Raw genomic sequence first — 22,668 nt, 5'->3', positions numbered from 1 at the left:
TTCTGTGCTCAATCCCAATGGGAGAGAAGTCACAGGGCTGCATCCTGCAGTGGGGTGTGGGTGTCACAAGCACTGCTGCTGGATGGGGCAGGAGTTCTCTCTTTGCTCTTCTCACCCGTGCTTTTCCCTTTTCTCCCTACTCAAAGGGAGCCCTGCTTTCCCCTGTCAAGTTTCTGGTGGAGCAGGGCCTGGCAGCCTTGTGTTGCTAAGCTGCTGTGCTTCAAGCAGCGCGTGTAGGAAGATAATCATAAAACCTCCTTCAAACTTAGGAAAAAAACAATTCAATAACAACCAAACATTAGAATAATGAAAGTGATGTCACTGACTGTCAGCCCTCCCTACCCTGTGAGTGGAAACCTGCAGGGGACAGAAGAGCAGGGGTTGGAGGGAAGGGCTGACTCATCTGGTAAACCTCATTTCTTCCACTTAAAACCAAGTTAAGGCCTAAACCAAAACCCGTGTGTGTCACCGCTGAATCAAAGCTCAGAAAATCCCGTGCCCTGGAGGTGTTTGTCGCACCAGACCGTGCAGGCCTCCTTTCTCATGGGGCGCTGGGTGATGCGCTCAGTAGCCAGGGTGCAGTCTGCTCCCTGTTCCTTGTGCTAAAACCCCCGCTGCTGTGGGGTAAACTCAACCTCACCCCGATGTAACGGGCAGAGCCTGGCTCTCATCCTTGCAGGGCTGAGCCCTGAGCCTCCAGCAGTGCTTGCGCTGCTCGGCGGCAGTGCGTGGGGAGGGCGATGCCGATGCAGCCTGACTTTGCTTTTGGAGGAATCCTTCCCGACCCCAGGGAGTGCTGGCATTACTCCAGCATCAGGTTGCAGCACAGCCTAACCACGTTTAGAGGCAGTAAGATGTACTGAGCTGGGCTGGCGGCCCTGGAGGCTTCTCCAGGGCTGTCCTCTGCATGTCCCTGTCCTCAACGTGTCCAGAAGCGCTTTGGAAAGCAGCGCTCTGTGCGCACCCTCACACCTCATGCTGCAGTCAGCCACCTCTCCGGTGTGACTGTGCGGTTGTTGAAGCCCAGTTCTGCCTTTCTGGGGGAGCCATTCCCTCTCGGGAGATGAGGGGTGGCGATTTCCATAGCCAGTGTGTTGCACGGGTAAGAGGCGCTGAGGGGATCAACTACAGGCCCTGTATGATTGCAGGAGCAGTTTCCCAAATGGCGTCTGGGCCAGGTACAAAGACTTTAAAAGCAGCTATCATCTCTAATGCCCCCCTGTAATGAGGGTCTACGTCTCTTCAAAAGGTTTTCCCCCAGTGGTGCAGAGAGCTTTCTGTTCCGAGTACGGTTTCCAAATGCCTTAATGTCACCTGGAGGCACCCGGGGGCTCCCGCCTGCTGGAGGAGCTCCCCCCTCAGAGATGGGGGCTCCAGTTGAGCCCCCCACCCTTTCACATCACACACCAGTGAGACTTCCCTGTGCTGTCTGTGCCCCCTGCAGCAGCGATGGAGCAAGAGGACAGGCTGCAGGAGGAGCAGGGTGAGCGAGGAAGGGCAGTGCTGTGTGGTCCCCGCATCTGGCGGGAGGGCTACCATGAAGCGAGTGGGCTGGGAGCATATCTGTACCTGTGGCATGGCTCGGCTCCCACCGGTGAGTCTGTTGAATGCAATTCATCCAATTAGCCACCCGGGAGGACTGATGAGACACCGTTAGTCAGCCTGGCTGTGTCCCAGGGGCCGTGAGTCACCCGGGCTCCCCCCTCGCCAGCCCGCAGCATGGGCTCGCTCCCCGGCAGGGCTGCGAGTGCTCCTGGGCAGAGACTTCAGGCAGAGAGCGGTGTTTGGGGATGGATGTCACCAACCTGCTGCCCGGCAGGGCTCTGGGGACCTCAGCTCGTCCTTCCCATAAAACTGCAACAGTGGGGCAGGCAGGAGTAGGTTTTATTACCCCGTGGGGATGTGGATAGTGGAGAAGAGGTAACGGAGAAGGGTGAGCCAGGGAATGAACGCTGCAGGCAGCCATTGAAGAGGGCTCTGCTGCTAGCCTGGGAAGTGGAGATAAATTAACTGGACCATATGCCCCCTGAGGGAGTTTATCGAGAGCAGTGCTGTGACACGTAACTTCAGTCGCACCTCAAAGGACAAGGAGGGGAACAGGAGTGGGTGGAGAGTGAACCCATCTGTCATCCTGCTGCCTGACGAGGCGGCTAGCAAACACCCAGCAAAAGTGCTGGTGAAAAGAGCCAAGGAAATTTGTCTCGTCCAGAATGGCAGGCTCTTGAACCAAGCAACTAGACTGAATAGGTTCTTTCTACCACCCTTTCCCCCCCGCCTCCCTCCTGGCTGTTCAGTTGGATTTCCTTCAGTTCCTCTCGAGTGAAGGAGACAAAGGGCTGCCTACAAGAGGCAGGGCTGCAGGGAAACACGCTGCGTTATCTCTGCGCCCTGCTCCCCGCGCCTTTCACACAGACTGCAGCACGGGCTGCCCGTCTCCGTGCCAGTAGCCGTGTCCTTTTCCATTTAGCCGTGCCTTTTGTTCTGCCTCTGCAATCAGCAGCGGAGGCACTGAGATGGGGCAGGGGGCATCACATAACAAATATGAACAGCAGGATAGACAAAGAGGTAAAGCTGGGTATGGATCAGAACACTGACAGGCTCTTTGACTCAACAGAATCTGCTTCGGGAAATAGGGGAAAGGGGTAGGATGTTTAGTGTCGGCCCCACCCAGGGAGTGTGGGGCAGAAAATGCCGTGCTGAGCTCTGGGGCAGGGTGCTGGAGGAGGGCTGGGGCTGGATGTGGCTCGGCTGGCAGGAGGGTGTGCAGCTCCTCAGCAGCAAGGCTGTGTCTGAGTCCTTGCAGGTGGTCTCTGGGCAGGGTGTCTGGCAGTAATTGTGTCCCCCCATTGCATCCCACGCAGCAGCAGGGCAGGAGAGGTCACTGCTAGGGAGGCAGCAGAGGAGCACTGGCTAAACGGAGGCTATTTAGCTACCAGAAGTCCCTATAACCATGTAGGTAGGGGGGACACCTCTGAAAGCCTTTGAGCAAAAGGTTTGGTTTCAAAGGAGCAGCTTCTATTCATCTTGCCCAGTGCTTTGGGGTGATCTAGGGGACGTGGCAAAAAGCTGTATGCTGTCTGTGCTTTGCTTTGCTTCCTGTCTGCACCTCTCTTCCCAGCACATCCACAGGTGTCTGCATCCCTGTCTTCCCTTGGAGCATTTGCTGCGGTTGTTAGGGATGTACGTGGGGAGGGAGGGAGCCCGCAGGCAGCATTTGGACATCTGGGCCAAGGAATCCTTGCAGGTGGGTGGGAGGAACATCACGGGGAAGGGGCAGGTGCCTCTGTGGGGTCTCAGGCTAAACGGGGAACCCTCATCCCTGGCACTGGGATCAGGCCTGTGTAGCACAGCTGCTCCCCTTTTAGATTTCATCTATGTGAGGACTCCAGCCTGGGGAGGTGCCAGTGTCCTGTGCCTTGACGTCTGTGTGATGGGGTCTGGAAAAGGCCTTCCCCACAGAGCCCCTTTCCAGCACTGCTCCAGCTGGTCCTGGCCTTGCTCCGTGGTTAGCCCCCTGTGCCCCGGGGGTTTTGAGCATGGGGCAAGGCCACAGCAGGTCAGCCTGACTCATTTAGGATGAGAATAGATTGGCTCAGCCATAAACACCTTTACCGTAAGCGAGATAACATCTTTAATATGCTGCTCTGAGAGCTCTGACAGTTCAGTTGTTTTTCCTTTCCCTTACGCTTTCCTCTCTGCTGGTATTAAAGGAGGGGAAAAAAGCACTCAACCTTTACCACCTTTCACAGATAAGAGTCCCAGTCCTCCCTTTGACTTCCTTGTAGAAGAAACTCACAACAATGCTTTCGCTTGTCTCGAGAGCAGGTCTGCCTCGGCACAGCACACGGCTTCCTTGACCTTTGCTCCTGAGCTCTTCAGGGAAAATGCTGTCCAAAGAGCAAAGAAGTCCCATGAAAACCAGCACAGGTGAAAATTCCTGGAAGTTAAAATGGGGTGAAGAGTTTTAAAGTTGTAGCTTGAGATCTCTCTATGTGCCTGTCTGGCTTTATTGTCCAGGGAAAGAAGGGGAGAAAATTGATAAAATACCAGAGGCGCAGTGTGGACCTGCTTCTGTGGGGGGTGGAAGCTGGCAAAGCCTGGAGTGGAAATGCAGGGCCCCTGTTACGAGGTTTGTTCTGATCTACTCTGATCGCTAGAGGTGAGTGAATGGCTGTTTGTTCTCCACGGGGTGTGGAATGAAACACTGGCTGTGTTTAAAAATATCTGCAAGCGCGCTGCGTGCACTGGGTGCACCTGAAGGCTTCAGAAGTCCTGTGCAGGTGGCAGTCTGGCTGTTCGGCTGCGTGAGGGTGGATTTCTGTTCTGGGGGTATCGTGGGTGGCTGGCAGCATGAAACCAGAAGTGTGGTAACAAATTCTTCTGTGCTGTGAGATGTTTTTAATGCCTTTTTATATTAAATTAATCTGCAGCAAACAGCTCCTCCATGTTTGACAAGGTGTTTAACAATGCCTGCACTATTCCCCAGGAGTCTCGATCAGTGTAATCCCCTGCCTCTGGCTGATCTGTGCTGGCTTTTCTCTAGTCTTTGTAAAGAGCAAAGCAATTTCCTAATCTTCAACTGCTAAAGCCTTATATGCAAACCAGACATTTAATTTTCCCTCTAACTTTTCTTAAAGCATTTTTTTTTATTTTGAAGAAGCTGTGTAAGCAACTCTGCTTCCTGAGCTGCCTTTCCACATCTTCTTGATCCACAGACCTCTGCACGCTGTGTTTTACAGAGTCAGGCTTAAAGCCCTGTACCTGGGGTTCCCTGATGGCCATGCAGACTGCGAGGCACGAGCAGCAGGAGGAACTAGCAGTGTGAAAATCGGCTCATTGGCATGAAAAGCCACAAGTCTGGTGTTAGCAGCAGTAGTTCTGAGAATTGCTCGCAGTCCCTTGAAGCAGTGCAATTTCTATCTGCCCGATTTTGCTTGAAATAGTTAGGATTAGCATCAAAATTAGCCAGTTTCTGAAAGTACCTTGGTTGCCAAACAATACAACCCACTGGAGGCAGATGGTGCTGGACCGAAAGGCCAAGCAGGCAGACCTAGGTGAGACACCTGGCCCCAAAATTGCTCTCACTTCAATTTGCTTCCAGGATATGAACACAGGCATTGAAGTCCCCAGCTCAAATACAGAGAACAAGTACACAAAGTTGTATTTTGAAGGCTCGAGTTTTGAATCCAGAGGCTCCACATTGTCATGGTGCTTAGAACACCGGCCATGCCAAGAAGCGGGGAGTCTTTGGGCAGTGCTGTTGGTCGAGGTTTTGCTCTTCCAGGGCAACATTCCCCTCTTGAAATCCTTCTGTCCTTTCTCTCTTTTCCATTCATCCTCTCTGGGGGCCCGAAGTCTTGTGTGACACAAGAGCCCTGCTGTGCAGGGGTGGAAAGAAGCAGCGGTGTGCAGCATCTGGGAAACCCAGGGCAGCGGAGGAGCGGAGCCCTGCGATGGAGAAGGGAGGCACCTGGACTCCTGGAGGTGGAAGCCTGGAGTTACACGCTTCACCAAGAACTGCCTGAAGCTGCTGCTCCGCCTAGCAGAAGCACACAGATCGGAAAGCTTTCTGCTGCGGTGACTTCAGTGTCCCCTAGTGAACAGCCACGGTCACAGGCAGTGAACGTGGGGAAAAGTCCTCCAGAAACTGGGTCTGCTGAGTGGATTCTGGCGCCAGTTTTAGGCATACGCTGGCATCTGTCATGCTGTTGTTGTTGACGGAGCTGCTGTTGCGACATGGCTCTTTTGCGGGGCGGATGGCCACCAAGAACTGGCGCTTGAAGGTCTCGCTGAGGGTAATGTAGAGGAAGGGGTTGAGGCAGCTGTTGGCGTAGCCCAAGCTTATGGCAAAGTTGTAGGCGTAAAAGAAGGCCATGGACGGGGTGTCAATGCCGAGGTGAACCAGCTGGAGGATGTAGAAGGGGGCCCAGCAAATGAAAAAGGCAGAGCAGATGGCAACCGCCATGCGGGTGACTTTCTTGGTACGTACCCGGAGGCTCCTCTGGGGCAATGGGACCACGGTGGTGGCCATGTGCTGCAGGATCTTGAAGTAGACCACGCAGATTACAATCAACGGCACGGCAAACGCCAGCATGAACTGGTAGAGGGTGAACCAGTAAATATCAGTCTCTGGGTTGGGAAGCAGGAGAGCGCAGCGGACAGTCCCGTCCTCCAGAGGCATAAGGCCTGCGTACATCCACACGGGAATGATTGTCAGGAAGGAGAGGAGCCACACCAAGCAGATAACGAGAGCTGCAACACAGGGAGTCCGGACGTAGGTGGATTTTAGAGGGTAGACCGTGGCCAGATAACGATCCAGGGTCATCACGGTGAGGATGTTGGTGCTGGTGATCTGACTGTTGGTGTCCAGGGCAGTGATGATGGTGCACAGGGGAGCTCCAAAGTACCACGAGCCATTGCCTAGGAGCTGGTGGATGAGGAAGGGCATGCCCAAGAGGAAGAGGAGATCCACAATGGAGAGGTTGAAGATGAAAATGTCAGGCACGGTCTGCTTGCACTTCAGCTTCTTCTTCTTGACAATAGTGTAGATGACGATGAGGTTCCCCACGATGCCCAGGAAGCAGATGATGCTGAAGAGACTGGGCATGATCACGTTGGTGTACGGTGCTGGCTTCTCTGCTACTGCCAAAACAAACCAAAATCATCAGTGCAACCCAGAGACCACCTCAAGATACGTCTGCTTGCCCTGTTTTGGATCTGGATCCCCCTTGAAGACATAGCCTGGAGAGATGTTTAAGACCCCCTGCTGTCCTTGAGGAGGCTTAGCTGAGGATGTGACACCCCCCACCCCAAGTCTTACTGGCTCTGTAGGCATCTTTCCTCAGCTCTCCTGATGTATTTCAGTCCTGCCCTGAAAACAACCCCAGCCTTGCTGGGGGCTGACATCAGGCTGGTTTGCCTCTGCTCCTGCCAGTGTCCCCCAGGGAACTGACAGTGACTTTCCTGGGAATATTGGATGTCCACCCTGTTTAGAAGGCCGTGCACGGGGCAGCTTTGCACACCAGAGAAGCAAGCCTCTACCTGGGTGCCGAAATCCAGATACAGCAGACAATCAAGCTGCTGTCAGTAAACTTCGGTTTGTCTGTCGGGTGGTTTATCTGTCGTTCAGTACGAGACAAAGTTCATTGACCGTGCTGGCACGTAACTAATGCTTATCTAAATGGGGAGATCTGGGACCGTACTGCGGCTGTGGCTCAGCAGGATTAGGCCAGAGCATGCCTCTTTCCTGGCTTCCTTCCCTGCCCCTCTCCCTTTCTCTAGGTTCTGTGTAGAAGAAATCCAGGTGGGGGGGGCAGGCAGGGTTTGGAGTAGGTTTCAGCATGGTCCTAAATCAGGGAATGCCCCACCTCTACAAGGAGCAAAAACACATCTTAAAGCTGCTCTCTCTGGGTTGTGGATGTGGGTGGATTTCCAAGGCAGAATTATTGCCTGATAGCACTTGGCTTATCAGCACCAATACTTAAATATTGCTTGTTGAGGTGAGAGACCCAGACATAATCAAAGTCACGTTCTCCTCGTCCCTACCAGGGTTTAAAATCACACCGAAGCCACGAGCCCGCAGTGCCAACCAACAGATTTCTACTCTTGTGCCCATCGGGTTGTATCTGAGGCACTGCTCGAGGTGCTCTGTGTTGTGCAAGTGCCACGTGCACGGTGTGAGTCCCAAATCACCCTGCTCAGCTGAGGCAAGCCTCATTGCATCTCATTACTCCCTTCCTTCCTCTGGGACCTGTTTCATTGTTTTTAGGGGAAGGCTTTGTGTGAGTAATTTGTGTGGCTGTTACAAAGACATGCGTGACAGCCCTAGAGCTTTTCATTGAGTCGCAGATGATTCAAAGTGATTGGAAACGCTTGTCAGCTCCTCTGCTATTGCTTCTCAGCAGCCTCCACCTGTAGGAGTGAGGTCAGCTCCTCCAGCGTAACTGAGGGAAATACTGGAAAGGAGATGAAGTGAGACAAGATACTCCTAAAGCGTTCACTGCCAAAGTGGTGTCTGTTCGGGATGCTATTTGCTGACACCTGCAATTCTTGAGTACAAATGTCTGCGGATTTACTTTGGTGTGCCAGATGAGCTTGATTGAGTTGGCAAAATAACTGAGGCTGCACCACTGGTCTGGCCCTTGGCTGGAAAAGTGCGTGCGTGTCCTAGCACCCCTGTGTGGTGTTTCAGTGCTCCTAGAAGTGGGGCATGAGCTGCTGCTGCCCCATGTTTCTGCCACTAGGACGCAGTCAGCATCGGTGTACACAAGGGCAGGCTCCAGCAGAGCTGTTGCTGTGCCACTTGGTCTGAAAGCTTTCGTGCCGAGGGCAGATCAGCCAGCGTGGCACAGAGCAGGACTGCCAGGGGCCTGAAGGTAAAGGCGAAAGCCAGTCATAGGGGAAACAAGCCCGGTCTGGGCTACGTGGGGGAGTTAATGGTCCTTGTTCCTCCTGGCTGCTCTTCGATGCAAGGAAATGCCCCCTGATAAGCGGCTATCGATAGCTAAATGTTATCAGCATCCTACTGAGACCTGATGCTTACTCTTCAGCATCCGGCTTGTGCATCCCCTGAACAGACAGGCAGGTCTCACACCTTAATGCTGGGGGATGCCAAATGCGGTTCTGCTATTCTGTGGGTGGCTGCTGGGAGCTCTGCTCGCCTTTCTTTTAGCCCCAAACTTTGCTGAGAACGTGGTGGGAGTGGATTATATGATTCAAGTGTGAAGGCTGCTGCTTTAGCTGGAAATTGGGACAAAATGACCCTTTTTTGCAGTGTAATAGCAGTGCTCACGGTGACCCTGTAAGGTTTCAAGTGAGCTCAGCTGGCCTTAGAGCAAAGTGTGTGCAGGCCCGAGGGCTGTGCGTGGAAGGCAGCTGTGTGTAGTGCTGTAGCAGCTTGCCTGATGTCAGTGCTCGTACAGGCAGGAGTTTCAAGCGTGATTAGCTGGAGGCTAGCATGAAGCTGGAGTTTGCGTGTGTATTATGGGATGGAGTGAGAAGTAGATGATTGTCAAATACTCAGAAAGTTCTCTCATCTCAAGAACAAAGAGGCTTTAGAAACGATTGAATCTGAATTTTCAATGCTGCTTCTGTGCAGATCCGAGTGTCTGTTTGTACACAGAAGCAGCTTCTCTGAGGCATTGATTTCTCCTTGCCTGGAGGTTTGTGGCTGCCCTGCTGCTCCTGGAAAGCCCCAGAGGGGACTGCACTGTGTGAACTCAGCAAGGACCAGCATTCATCTTTTATCCAAAAGTGATTGTTGTCCTCAGCCATGCCCCGACACATAGCGAGCTGCATCCTCAGTGCCTTTCAGGAGGAAACACCACAACCCTACTTTTAGGTTCTATAGGACACATGGGGGGAGAGGACGCAAAAGTCCCCCTGCAGCCACCTTCTGGGGGGGTCTTCCACCACCTTGTACCCTTCAGGACCTCCCTGCCCGCCCCTCCACCACCGACCTGAGCAGAGAGAACAGGAGGCTGCGGGGGGATGCTCTCCGCTCCCCTCCCTGCTCGTTCTTCCCTGCTGCCTCCCCTCCCCGGAGGCCGGCGGGGCTGCAGCCTCCCCTCCCTGCCTCCGAGGCCCGGAGGCTGCGGGGCCAGGCGGGGCCGGAGGCCGGGGCCCGGAGCTGTCCTCCCGCCGGTGCTGAAGGCTCCCGGCCTCCGAGAGGTGCGAGGCCGGGCAGCCTCCGGGGGACCCCATCCCCGGGACCCCATCCCCGGGACCTCTCCCTCCCTTTCCCCCCTTCTCACCTGAGCCGTTCCGAGCCTCCGGCGCGGAGAAGTTCCTCGAGGAGTTACCGGGGGCCATGGCACGGGGCGAGGCGGGCGAGCGGTGGCCTCGGGGGCTCGGCGGAGGCGCCGGGGTCCGTCCTGCGGGAGGCTGAGGCTGAGGCTCGGCAGCGCTGCTCTCCGCTCGCCCGCCCCGCCGAGCCCGAAGCAGGTACTGACAGCGAGGAGCAGCCGAGCCGGCGGCGGCTGGGAGGTGCCCGGAGGACGCCGAGGGGCAGCCGAGGGTCGCCGGCTCCCAGCCGAGCTCTGGCCGCTGCCTCCCGACGGCTGCGGCGAGCGCCCCTTCGCATCGCTCTCCTGCAGCCCCCCCGACGGCCGGCTGGGGCTCGCAGCCTCCCGTGCCAGCCAGCCTCCTCTCGCTGGCGTCAGGAGGAGAGGAGGACCGGCTTTTGCCTTTTAAGCAGCTCGGCTCCCTCGCCTTTCGCCGTGGGTTTTCCTCTCACAGACGCACGTGCCCTTTTCGGCCCTGAGTCATAGGCAAGGCCCCGCGAGTGGGGCTGGGGGGTGTCCGGGCACCAGATCGCCCTCCAAAAGCTGTTGTTTTGACCTCCTCACCCCTCTGCCTCTAATTCCCACCTGAGATGCTTCACTTGTAATTAATCCTCTGCTGTTTTCTGCTCTTACAGCTCATTTGTTTCCTAGCTCCAGTACTCAGCTTGATCTCTAGCTCAGATTTTGTTTGTGCTCCCCTCCTTTTGGCCTCCAAAATACCAGGCAAGAACCCTCCCCCTGGGTTTTGAGAGAGTGCCCTGCTCTGGGTGCAGAGTCAGAGCAGCAGCCTGCACTTTCTGTGGCTCTGAGCTGATGATTTTGTCATGCCTGCTGTTAGTCCATGGGCTGCGTTCCTCCGTTATGGTTTGATCTATCACCTGTTGCCATCATATCGTTCCATACCTCCAAATGTTTCCTGTGCTGAAGTGTGGCGTCGTGTCAGAAGTCTGCAAGAAAACCGGCAGCAACAGGCAGCTTTCTCTGTGGTTTACTGCATTGTAAGGGATTAGGTTTACTTCATAAAAACTTAGATCTCTGCCCGGAAATCTCCTTTCCTTCCCTCTATCTGTAGCACCAAAGGCTGACACCAGCCGTAGGGACCGTTTTTTATTTTATTGTGGGGGGGCTTTGCAAGTCTGTATCAATCAGGACCAGAAGTGACACCTACCATTAAAAACGAGGCCCCGTGTACGTGCTAGCAACAAGCCCAGCATGGGCTGTGAGTCAGGTTTGACAGCAGCAAATCTGACAGACAGTGCGGGCCTTTCACCACGTCAGCCGAAGCCGTTCATCATTATTAGGTTGTCCTCTAGTGGACCGCCGGGTAGACAGAGACCTGCAGCGTGCTTTGCCTGGGCTCTGAAGAACTGGAGACAGGATGGGGCCAGTTCATCGTTTATATTACATGAGGGGGTTTTAGTGAGTCTCCGGGGTTACCTGTGTCAGTGATTTGCCCGGCAGGTTTCTCCCCAGCAGATAGCCGTGGTGTATAAGGCAGTTCTGAACCCACACAGCCCGTGGGAAAGGTGGCGTTTCTCAGTCACAGAATATTTTCTTAATACCCTTTTCCTTTTACATCTTGGGTAAATCTTAGTGCTCATCTGGCTGGGGTTACTGCTGTCAAACAAGCCTCCGTTTGTGCACCGGGATGATGGAGTTAAGGCAGGAGAGCTGTTGGGAACAGGGAGTAGTCATCTGCAGCAAGTGCCTTTGTGTGATTATGCCTAATCCAGTCCTGAAGTGCAGAGATTGCATGGGAAACGGGTGGGCTGCTGCTATTCCAAATGTTTTCCCTGCACAGACAGGCTCCTACTCCCTTTCTTGGGAGAGGAACTGCCTTTCTTTCAGCTTTCAAATCAAGAACCTGCTGTTTAACCTTAGCAGTTCCTAAAGCACAGTGTTGTTTTTAATTTGCATCCTTGAGTATTGTTCATCTGTGAAACTGCCTCGCGTGTGAGGGGAGCTGTGATTCCTCCCTGTCAGCTGTAGGGGCACGGCAAACCCCAGCCACTCCATCCCTGCCGCACGGGTGTCAGCTGTGGTGACAGCACCGTGCTCAGTGCCCTGTGTCCACATCACCCACACCTGCCTGTTTGATTACCGAGCCTTCATCACCAGGTTTCGATGAGGTTTGGGCCTCCCTTTTTATGTCAGCAGCCTGGGAAAGTTCTCATCCCAAAGAAGGGGTGGTCTCCCAGCCCCCCTGAGCTGAAGGGTTAGGTGGAAGGAGCGGAACAGGAGCTGCAGCAGTGAGCGACGTGCAGCCTGGCAATCAGCTCATTATCGGGCTGAGCATTCGGAGGCAGCAGCTCTGGAAAAGACGAGTTCTGTGAGTGCTCATCTGCTGGAAACGAGCAGGGATGGGCACTCAGGGGACCCGGGGATGTAGCCGAGGAGTTGTACTAACCATTCCGTGTAATTACAAGGAAGATTGAGACGTTAACCCCTTGAAAACATGTCTTAAATTAAACGAAAGATGTAGTAATTAACGTAAAATCAGGGAACTGCCATCTCAACAGCCTAGGCGTGGAAATGGGGTTCAGCCCTTGGTTATAAAGCAAACAATTACTTCTTCCTGCAATCTCTGCATCACAACTATCCTTCAACCATCCTGTCTGCAACATCACTGTTATGAAGAAAGATAGTAATCTTCCAAGGCTGCTGCTAGGCAAATTCTGCGATTGGGGAATGAATCTGGCTTGTTTAACAGTGGCTTAACCCTGAAAGGCTTTTGCATTTCAGTAATGAGCTCCATTTCCTGCGTCTGTCCCAGCTGGAGGTCCTGCCTTACCCAGTACGAGTAGAACCGCAGCATCCCCGGGGGCTGAGCGCAGCACCAGCCTCTGTTACTGCACTGCCGAAGCCTTTCCCTGGCTGTTTCACCAAATACTTTCTCATTAGGTGAGAAATTAATATTTATTTAGCACCTAGCTACTACTCCGATTTGCACCCTGGAGAGAGGAGCCTTAACTGAGAGCTGAGTTGTGAACCCTTCCCTGTAGCTCCCTGGTCTCCGTATTCACAACTCCAGACTGGGAGGATGGAGCTCTGCTTGCTGCTCAGCTCTTTGCCCTTGTTTATATTGATCAAATGGCATAATAAGTGAAGTTTAGCCCTTGCAATGGCCTGAGGGGCAGGCGTGATTTCATTTGGGATGTTAGACGTGATGTGTTGACCCTCCAGCCTGGCTGAGTGCCTGACTGCTCGTGTTTCTGGGCAGTAGCTGCACATCAGTCTCACTTCCTTTTTTTCAGGCAAAATTGGTATTTTCCAACTACTGATCTGTTTTTACCTCCCTTCTTCCTAGAAACTGTCTTTGCTGTTACTTCTCATCTACAGGGAAAGAAAATTGCACGTGGCAAAGTTAAACATTTTCCCTACCCCCCCTGCTGAGCCCCTGGTCAAAAATTGACAGTAATTCTCTCTGCAGCAGCGCCGACTCAGGCAGCATCTCCTACATCTCCCCGCAATGATTATCCCAGCACGACTGTTTGTAGCACAACAGACAGATATGTGCTGAATCCAATCACTTGAGTTAAAAAATAAATAAATTAGGAGCAGCTTCATCAAGGCAACTTGGTGGTGACTCAGGTCTTGCTGTCATCAGTCTGGATGTGCACTGCTCGTGCCGTGTGTCGTCCGTCTGGCTGGCTGGAAAGAATTTGCTGTCGTATTCTGATGCCTGACCTGAATCGGAGCAGTGCTACCCTGAGCTCGGTGCTGCCCCAAGCTGGTATTAATGAACGTGGAGCCACGGCCTGAGGCTGAGCTCCGAGCAAACCCCCCCGTTTCCCAACTCTCAGGCTGTTTTCTCTTACATGTGTGAATTTCTAACGAAGGCAGCAGAGTGAATTCCCTTTCTCAGCTGCTCACCAAAGCCAGGCATGCCTTTACAGGAACACTTAGCTCAACAATTACATAAGTGCTTGTTATCCACGTTGGATTTCTTGTTAATTAGAACAAAGTGGACATTTATCCAAAGCGAAATGACCGCCACCTCTCTCCCTGCAGGCTTCCTCCTGCTGAAATGAAAGATCTGGGCTGCCTGGTCAGTCCTGCCTAATTCCAGCACCACGCTGCTAATTTGAGGTTTTAGCCTTCAGCCTCTGCCCATTCTGGCTGCTCGCAGCGAGCCAAAGGCCAAGGCAGCAGCTTTCTGTGGTTTGGTTTTCATTGCTAAAGCTGAGAGGATCCCAGAGACAAAAGCACAGCCAAAAATAACAAGGAGGGGCCAAGCGGGGTTTGCCCCGTGACGGGGAAGCAGAGAGGCTCGCGGGCTGGCCGCGGCCAATGTGCAGAGGTCAGGGATGTGGATGCACGCTCAGCGAAACAGGCAGATCCCGCTGGCCAAGATAAGAAGCTGCAGGCAGCTCTGTGTCAGCCAGAAACAGCCAGGAGCCCCGAGGGAGACAAATCCAGCCTCAGGGTACGGTGTTAGTTGCCTGGCTTCCCTTTTATCAGAGCAGACATTAGCACAAGGCAGAGACAGCTGGAACTTGAATTCCTCTTGAATCTGAACGGGAACAAAAGTTTCAGCTCAGATCTGTAGCTCATGGATAGCTGCGCACTGGGCTCGGGAGGAGGGCAAGAGGCTGTTTTGCTGGAGGGGGTGGGAGGAATAAACAGGAATAGATGTCTGCCCAACCCACGGCGATGGCTCTGCTTACCCTTTCAGCGAGGACGATGATAGTGTCGAACTGCTGCTCTGACGTTACAGATCTGAGATGAAGCAAAACTGAAAAGCCGGAGAGGTTCAAGTCAGGGAGACGAGATAAACTCCCCTCGCCGCCTGGGAAGAGCTGTCACATGAAATTGCAAATCCAAGCACAAGGATTTATGACAGAGCTATCAAAACGCGAGGTGGTGTTTTATAACCAGACAGTGCAATCCCGCTGCCTGACCCCGAGCAGGGGCAGGAGGGCAGTCCCAGCTGATGTTCGGAGCCGCGGCGCGCTGAATTTACATGAGTCCGGGAAAGCGTTTGGTAGCGTCTCCCAGGAAATCCTCAAGCTGGAGGAGAGGAGAGGCCCAGAACTTGTAAAATACAAACCAAAGCACGAGTGAGAGCGAGGTCTTGTGTTGAGAGGGGAGCCGTTAGCATTGATAGCATCGGATGGGAAACCCTCCTGATGGGGACCTGCGTCCTGATGGGGACGGGCTGGGCTCCATCGCAGGCTGCTCCCTGCAGCAGCCAGATGTTCCTTGGCCCTCTCACCCCTGGCACACCACCAGCCAGATCTGCTGTGTGCTGCCACTGGGAGCCGAGACATCTGCCCCGCTGCAGGCGGTGGCTCGGGGCATGGGAAGAGGTGGGAACCTTTTAAAATGATAATGAAAAAGCAAAATGACGATCATTTATGAAAACAGTAATTGGTAAACCACTTAGCATTTCACAGCCCCAGGGCTAGGAGCAGAGGCATGCGTTCAGCAGCAGCAGTAAGCGTGTGTTTATCAGCTGGGAGTTCATTAGGTGGAAAGGCAGGAGAGAGAGGAGCAAGGCAAGGGTTCGGTACGAGCTACCTGTTTAACACGGCATTAAAAAAGGCAAACGCGGTTCTCGGAGGGACCAGGGGAGACGTTTCCCTTGCAGGAATTACTGCCATTGTGTGAGACGCAGGGAGACTTCCTCTGGAAATCCGCGCGGGTCGTTGCTGTGTTGTGTCCGGCTCCCCGCAGGAGGCTGCAGGAAGGAAGAAGCAGGTCGGGGCACGGGGCGCTCAGTGCCCCGCTGGGGCTCAGCACCACGGCCACTCCTGCACCTCGGGCTCCCAGGACACAGGATGGTTGCTGTTCTCTGCTGCTTCTTTCGGGCTTGGTGCAGGTTTCAGCAGAAGGGTTAAACAAGCCCGAAGCAGGCCGTTTTGCTGGTGGCCTTAAAATACTTGGAGAGAGTTCATCTGGATAAAAATCAGCCCCAAATGTTATTTTTGATTGACTCAGTTCCTGAAGGGTTTTGCGGCAGTGCAGGATGCAGATACAGCAGCGTAATGCTTTCTAAATGTCCCGCTTTGCCACCAGGCCTCTTTCTTTCCTCTTCCCCTGATTCTCCTGGTGTGTGAGAAGGGCGCTTGGTCTGGAAGGCACTGGAGATATTTCTGCTGCCTCCTGCCCTGGGTTATTCCTCTACACCAAGGCCCGGCCCCACATCTTGAGCCACCGTGGCTCTGTGGTTCAGTGCACACGGTGCCTGTCTTTTTTTTTTTTTCTGCTGTGCCGTCTTTCCCAGAGTGGGGTGACAGTGCCTTTGTAAAGCAATTTGAAATGTTTGGTGAGAAGTTTTGTCTGAGAGCCTGCGTCTGCGAATCTGTGCTGCTGACACTGCAGCTGGAGTTGTTAGCAGACCCAAGAAACCAGAGCTATCTCCCGATGCAGGTTCCTTGCCTGTCAGAAACACGCAGTTAATTAAAGCCTCCTCCTGAAAGGAATTTCTTAGCTGCACTAGAGGGATAACAAAGCGAAAGCAGTGTCCTTAATCCAGCCCTTTCATCTCCTAGAAATTCCTTCCTCTCCCGTCTTTCTCTGTGTCCTGATTGTTAAAAGAAACGAGAAATAATTTCCACTTGGAAAAAAAACAGGACAACAAAACTCCAGCCCAGCTGATCGTGGCAGAAGCCAAGGAGACGGGAGCTGAAAGGAGGGAGCTGTTAATGAAGCGTCAGCAGCGAGCCAGGGGCAGGAGCTGGAGCCTGTCCAGATGGCCTGGCTGATCTGCTGCATCCACTTCACAACGCTCCTCTTGGGGACGAGGCTGCAGCCTCTGCAGCGCCGGTCAGCTCCAGCCTCACCTGCCGCCTCCAGGGAAGGTTTGCCCAGGTTGCATCAAGCCTCCAAATAGTCTCACCTGAAATCTGACCCCTCTGTGGGTGCAGAGCGACGCCTGCCCCCCTGACCCACGAGGGAAATGGATCCCAAGGCTGGCTTTCTGCACCGCATTCCTGCAGGGCTGCATCAGCCGCCTGGGGCTGCCCTCCCTCCGGCCCTCCCTGCCCTCAGGGCAGAGCAGGAAGGAGCAGAGGCTGTGGAGAGGCCGGGAGCACGGCTCACAGGGCTGGTGGCAGGGGGATCGGGGGCTCACCGGCACGGCTCTGGTGGCAGCGTGCTGCAGCCCGAGCGCCCATGCTTCCCTTCATCCCCCTCAGCCCGGATATTCGCGTTTCCTGGCCTGACAGATAAGGCGGCCTCGCCATTAATCAAGAGGCCTGGAGAATGGGATCAACGTGAGGCAGGCGTGCTGCGGAGTTAATCTCCTTTACTCCCCGATGATGGATGGAGCTCATTTCAGACATTAATCAAGTCTGTGAGCGTGCACCGGGCAAAATGGATTAAACGCTGTGCTGTTGGCAGAGGCGCTCCCGAGTCCCTGGGCAATCCTGGAGGACACCCGAGGCGCTGGCTTTGGGCACCCTCCAGCTGGAGCCGCAGCGCAGTGGCATGGTGAGGGTGACGGAGGGATTACAGCTGCTGGGGCCTGGGATAGAGCTTAGGTGTACCCCCGGCTTAGCTCCACAAGTGCTTGCTGTGCTCTCTTCCTGGGGACAGGGCTGGGAAGCGGGTCCCAGCTGTTGCTGAGCCGTGTTCATTTGCAGAGCTGCGCTCCCAAACAACTTGTGGAGGCTCCTCGGTGGTTCTGGGTACAACCAAACACCTCCAGGTCTGCAGTCCCCGGGCTGCAGTGGGAACGGAGCTGGAGCACCAGGTCTGGTACACGCAGCAGAAACCACCTGTGAGCCCCTGGAGACTCCAGGAAAGGGCTGTCCTGAATGAAAAGGAGCAGGGGACGCCCACAGATGCCAGCCCTGGTCACGGCTCTGCAGCATCTTGTGCAAAAACCTTTTATTCTGGTGTAGGATCAGTGTGGGACAGAGATTGTAACCCAGCTCTGAGCCATGCTGTGGCCCAGTTGGATGTCATGGGGCTCCAGGGGCGGTGTCTCAGAGGCAGAGCACCCTGTTGTAGATGATGTGAGAAAAATGCCAGCCCCACAACAAGCTCTTCACCCACTTCAGACTAGTGCTCGGTTCTGGGATTAGCAGGAGGCACTGGCTGGTAAAAATAACCCCAAGTCTGCATCCTCCAAAGGGAGACACTCAGGCCTGGCGAGGCAGAGGGAAATGCCCAATTCTTGGCCTGTGCCATGGCCCAAACGTCATGCTACAGGAACGGGAAGCCAATTCACACCTTAGCCATCCCAGCGCAGTTGGGGTATGCGCCGATCTGTATCGCCGTTATGCTGGTGGCCTGGCAGGCCGGACAGTCAACGAGCTGTGTCTTCAGATGTTTAATTCCCCCTCGCTCCTGATGGGAGCCGTTCAGCCTCCCCGGGGATGTATGGTAACCGTCGGGGCAGAAACCTGCTGTACGCACACAGTAACGCCCAGCGCCGGGACTGCACACGGCAGGGTTGGTCCTGGAAGGGCCCCGGGCTCTGACAGCGCCCGGGTTTGTTAACGCACACTTTCTTTCCCCCCTGCTTTAAGTGCAAAACCCAGCTGACATCAAAGCACCAGAAAGTCTAATCCCGTTTTGAATCAGTGCAGCACACGCAGCGAATGTTAAACAGGGAATCCGGCAGCAAGAAAAGGGGGGATTATCTTTAATTTCCTGAGAGAGTGACTGAGGGGGGGAGACAGAGAAGAGAAGGCACAGGAGCAGAAAGAAGTAGCTGGCAGCACAGGCAGGTAGTGGAGGAGGAAATGGGGTGGATGGGAAGCAGAGAGGGGCTCGAGCAGCAGCACGGGTGTGCAGAGTCCTGATGGGAATGGGGCTGTGAAAAGGCTGCCGAAGGAAGTCGAGGGCTACCCAAAGGCTCCTGTTGGGAGCACAGCTTCCTGGGGGCCTCGGATGGGGTGCGTGTTGGGTCAGGGTTTGGGTTCAGGTGAATCCAGCAGGAGCCAAGCACTGGCACGAGGGAAGGCTGCTCCTGCCGGGAGCCCCAGGCCCAAGTTCCCAGGTGGGCCCAGGGAAGGGATTGTGCAGAGGGCGCGCTGTGCTGGGGACAGGGCTGCCGAGTTGGTTTCTGAGGGAGCGCAGAGCTGGAGTCCATCAGAGCGATGCAGAGGGAGGGCTGAGCGTGCTTTTGAGCAGGATGGAGACACGAGGGCTGGTTACCTCTGGTCACACATCGCGGGCTGGTTCTTTGCCATAAAAGACGTTACCTACTGGAGAGCCGCCTCTAGCTATGGTTTATGCTGCTGCCTATCACCACCGGGTACTGCCAGCCCTGCAAAGGGCAATCGCTGCTTCTTTGTACTGTTTTTGACATTTATGGAGCTGTGTCCATGTGGAGGATATGTCCCAGCCCACGGCTCCCCGCAGCGGCCACGCTGTGCCTGGCTCAGGAGCTGGAGGTGACTGGGGCCAACCCGACCCCCGTGCTTGCCTGCTGGAGCCTGGTCCTTGGGAGTGCAGCTTCCTCCTCCTCCTCCTCCTCCCTGCAGCCTGTGGCTCCCTCGCAATCAAACCCCTGAGTTTTGCTCTCGGACTTGAAGCAGCAGCTATTGCCAGGCAGGTTTTAAAAAGGTGACGGAGTGAATGTGTGCACAGACACCTCGTGTGTCCTGACCCCTGCCCTGCTCTAGCTTTGCCCTTAACACTGCGATGAGCGGGGTGCAGAGTGGGAAGAGCTGTGTCTGGATAGGGGACAGGGGACAGGTACCTGTGCAGGAAAAAGGTCCCTGGGGTTGGGATGAGGGTGCTGAGCACCAGGAATGAAGCCGAGATTTTCTGTGCTGCTCACGGACAGGCCCAAGGCCCAGCAGCAGGGCCCTGAACACTTTTTGCTGCAGGAATGAACACCTGGAGCTGCAGAGAGGGCTCTGGGGGTGATTTTCCATAACCTGCCTCCTGCCATGGCCTGGCTGCCTGCAGGAGCAGCCCTTCCTCGCCCTGCTTCACCCTCAACCTGCACCTTCATTCCCACGGGACAGGTGATGTGGCACCAGGAGGGTGCCACAGCCCCCCTGGAGGTGGTGCTGGCCTCGTGGGTGTGCAAGCTGCACACCAGCAAGTGTCCCGGCAGTGTCTGTGCTCCTGTCAGGGAAAGCAGCGCCCTGGGGATCCCCCTCGGCCCCCACGGGACTCGGAGCCTCTCCACACCCAGGTGCGAGCCGGAGCTTTCGGGCTGCAGCCACGAAAGGAGGAGCCTGAGCTGCATCTGAGCCGGGAGGGGGAGAAGTGCGGCTCCGTCCAGCTGGTTCACAGCATACTTAAAATGTTTCAGATGTCTGCTGCGGGTCTCTGTGGCCCTCCTGCCGGCTCCTGACTGGGTGGGGTCACCGCTGCTGCTGCCGCTTTCCAAGTTCGGCTCTCGCAGGAGAGATTTGGGAGCGGGAGCCCCGCGCCCTCCAGCCCTGGGCTGTGGAGCTGGGTCTGGCCTGGCCTCACCTGAAGCTGTCGGCGGAGCTGCCGCGGGCGTCACTCGTGCCAGCGGGGCCCCTTCCCTCCCAGCAGCAACTGCATGCGCCGTTCTGGTTTGGTGATGGAGGGAGGGGAACAATTAAGGTAAATCGCAGAAGGGAGGGAGGTTGAATGCCCGCTGGGGCCGCAAGGACGGCGCTGAGCTCCGGCCACCAGTCAGCTGCCCGAGCCCTGGGCTGGGGAGAGCTGGCAGAGCACTGAGCTGTGTTCTCAGCCTAAACTGGCTCACTGGAGGAGCAACGAATCTGCTCCTTCTGCTCTGCCCCTACCCCAACCACGCTGCTTTTACAGGCTGCCGTGAATTAAAAACAAACCAAAGCAAACCAGCTCCTTCCCAGCACCCTGTGAGCAGCTGATCGTTGTAGCATGGGCTCTAGATGGCAACAGCGACCCGAAGAGCTGCGGGAGGAGCAGGGTCCACACAGGACCAGGCAGGGCCACGGGTCGGTGCTGCTTTGGGCACCTCGCTGCTGGGGCGCAGGGGCTCAGGCCAGGGTTGAGCTCTCAGCCAGCCTCCTGAGGGTGCCTCCGCCCCGAAAACTCCTCTCAAAACACAAACAATTCCCCCGTGGGCAAGGAAGTAGCCAAATGTTAGAGAGGACTTTTCTGCAGTGGGATTTCAGTGAATTCCCTCAGCCCCTGGTCTGCGGGCACATGGAAAAAAAAAAACATTCCAGGCCTCTGACACCTCGGTGAGGTGGAGAGGGCAGGTGCTGTGTGGGGGTCTTTGTGCTGAGGATCACCAAAGGGGCAATAATTTACCCAGGAGGTAACGGATAGGAGATCAGGGGCACTGAGGCTAATCCTCCTCTGCTGCTTGCCTGCTGGCACGACTGTAATGTGAAAGCCTCGGGCTTAGGCGTGGTGTCCGGAGCACCCAAACATTGTTTAACAGTCAGAGGCTGAGCTGGAAATTGTGGATGTCCAGCAAATCAGGGGGAGCTTCCCCATGCACCCTCGATTCCAAGGGCAGAAATTCAAGCTGCAGTGCCCCCGTGTTGGCCATGCAGCGGGTGGGAGCGCAGGCGAAACGCACCCGCCCTGCGCCCAACTGCGACGTGCGCCTCGTGCCGGGCTCTTTGGAAAGCAGCTTTAGTCTGTGCTCGGGGAGCTGCACGGTGTAATTAAGATCATTCAAAGGACAAAAAGTGCTGGAGAAATTCAGGGGAATCTTAGAAATGTCACTGAGCTTTACAAGCTCTGGCACAACTCGCGGAAGGGATACCGAGCCCCAGCACTTCTCGGGATGCTTCCAGCTTCATGCTTCGACACAGCAGCTGTGAGATGTTGACCTGGATGACGAGGTGTGCATCACCACCTCCTGCTTTGGGCTGTGCGGGAGGCCACCAGCCCCTCGCCGCCACCCCGGGTGCCATTTGGGGTTTGGGTGGCAGCGGGGCTGGGTCTTTGCAGCTCCCCCGGGAGCAGCGGGCCGGGCACTTGGCGCAGCAGTCCCGAGCCTCTGCGTGGTTTTAATCGGCTCAGCTGCCGCTAAGCCGCCGCTATCATGCAGCAAAAGCCGGCCGGCTTGCCGGGCAATCCCCCGCCTTAGCACAGCCGCGCTGGGGGCACCGGGGGGGGCAGAGCGGGGCGGATTGCAGAGGGGGCGAAGGAATGGGACGGGGGGGGCTGAATGCGGGGCTCCGTTCCCGGAACCTCCGACCCCCCGGGGACCCCTCGGGGACCTCTTGGGGACCCCTCTGCCGCCGGCCCGGTCCCGCTGGAGGCTCGGCACGGCTCGGCACGGCTCGGCCCCGCTCCGCCGGCGCCTGGCGGTGAGTGACAGCAGCCCCGGCCCTGCCCGGCCCGCCCAGCCCCCGGCCCTTTCCAATCAGGCCGGGCAAGGGAGGGATTTCCTGCCGGGACGGGGAGGCACGGCTCGGAATTGCACGGCTCGGGATTGCACGGCTCGGGATTGCACGGCACGGCACGGCTCGGCGCTGCACGACCCCGCTGGGCTCGGGCTGTCCCGCTGCTGCTTTGCGCTCCGGTCCCGGCACGGCTCGGCTCGGCACGCTGCGAGCAGCCCAGGTGAGTGGCGCTGCCCCCCCCCGGGACCCCGAGCTGCGCCCCCCGGAGCGGGGCACGAGTCCCACGGAGCCTCCCCGGGGCCGGGGCCTCGTCGAGCTGGGGCTGGAGCCCCCCCGGGAGGAGCCGGAGCCCCCCCGGCAGAGCGAGTTGCCCCCCGGCCGCCCCCCCGAGCCCCTCTTTCTTTGGGGGGGGGAGGCGGCAGCCACTTTCTAGCATCTTTCCTGCCCCGTTTGCGCGATGGTTTCGGGTTAGTTTCCCTCCCCTCTTTCCTTTTTCCTGCGGCTGGTGCAGAAACTTCGCTTCTCCAGGTGGATTCCTGCGCTGGAGGCAGGGCTGGGACGGGCGGGGTGGTCGCTGCAGCTCCTCCAGCTCTGTGCCTCCCGCAACTCTGCGCTGCTGCTCCTCTCGCAGGAGTGGGGATCGGCACTCGGAGCTCCCC

The 22,668-nt window shown here is 56.0% G+C and overlaps 2 protein-coding genes across 3 annotated transcripts in view; one reads left to right on the top strand and one right to left on the bottom strand.

The window, feature by feature from the left end:
* The first annotated feature begins 3,728 nt into the window (after positions 1–3,728).
* The window catches only part of CASKIN2 (CASK interacting protein 2), a 51,154-nt gene continuing 32,214 nt past the window's right edge, over positions 3,729–22,668 (top strand). Inside the window, exon 1 of the mRNA XM_068655157.1 lies at positions 3,729–4,159. The gene's annotated coding sequence lies outside the window, so the exon portion shown is untranslated. The remainder of the gene's footprint in view (positions 4,160–22,668) is intronic.
* Positions 4,159–15,966, bottom strand: LOC137841810 (melanin-concentrating hormone receptor 1-like). Of its 2 annotated transcripts, none has more exons than XM_068655165.1 (2): positions 9,753–15,966; positions 4,159–6,642 (listed from the first exon to the last, which is right to left on the bottom strand). In XM_068655165.1, the coding sequence occupies exons 1-2, from the start codon at positions 9,808–9,810 to the stop codon at positions 5,594–5,596; spliced, it is 1,107 nt and encodes a 368-aa protein (XP_068511266.1). In that variant the 5' UTR covers positions 9,811–15,966; the 3' UTR covers positions 4,159–5,593. The 2 variants fall into 2 exon arrangements, with proteins under 2 accessions (XP_068511266.1, XP_068511267.1); XM_068655166.1 differs by having other exon boundaries at positions 4,159–6,639.

Source organism: Anas acuta, chromosome 18 (assembly GCF_963932015.1).
Source record: "Anas acuta chromosome 18, bAnaAcu1.1, whole genome shotgun sequence".
In the NCBI taxonomy this organism is placed as follows: domain Eukaryota; kingdom Metazoa; phylum Chordata; class Aves; order Anseriformes; family Anatidae; genus Anas; species Anas acuta.
Note: the sequence above shows the minus strand (reverse complement) of the source record. Positions and strands in the feature narration are given on the sequence as shown.

Excerpts from the sequence above, each read along its gene's own strand:
- LOC137841810 (XM_068655165.1), bottom strand. The coding sequence starts at position 9,810 with ATGGCCCCCGGTAACTCCTCGAGGAACTTCTCCGCGCCGGAGGCTCGG. Across the intron at positions 6,643-9,752 it reads GGAGGCTCGGAACGGCTCAG|TAGCAGAGAAGCCAGCACCG; the intron begins GTGAGAAGGGGG and ends TTGTTTTGGCAG.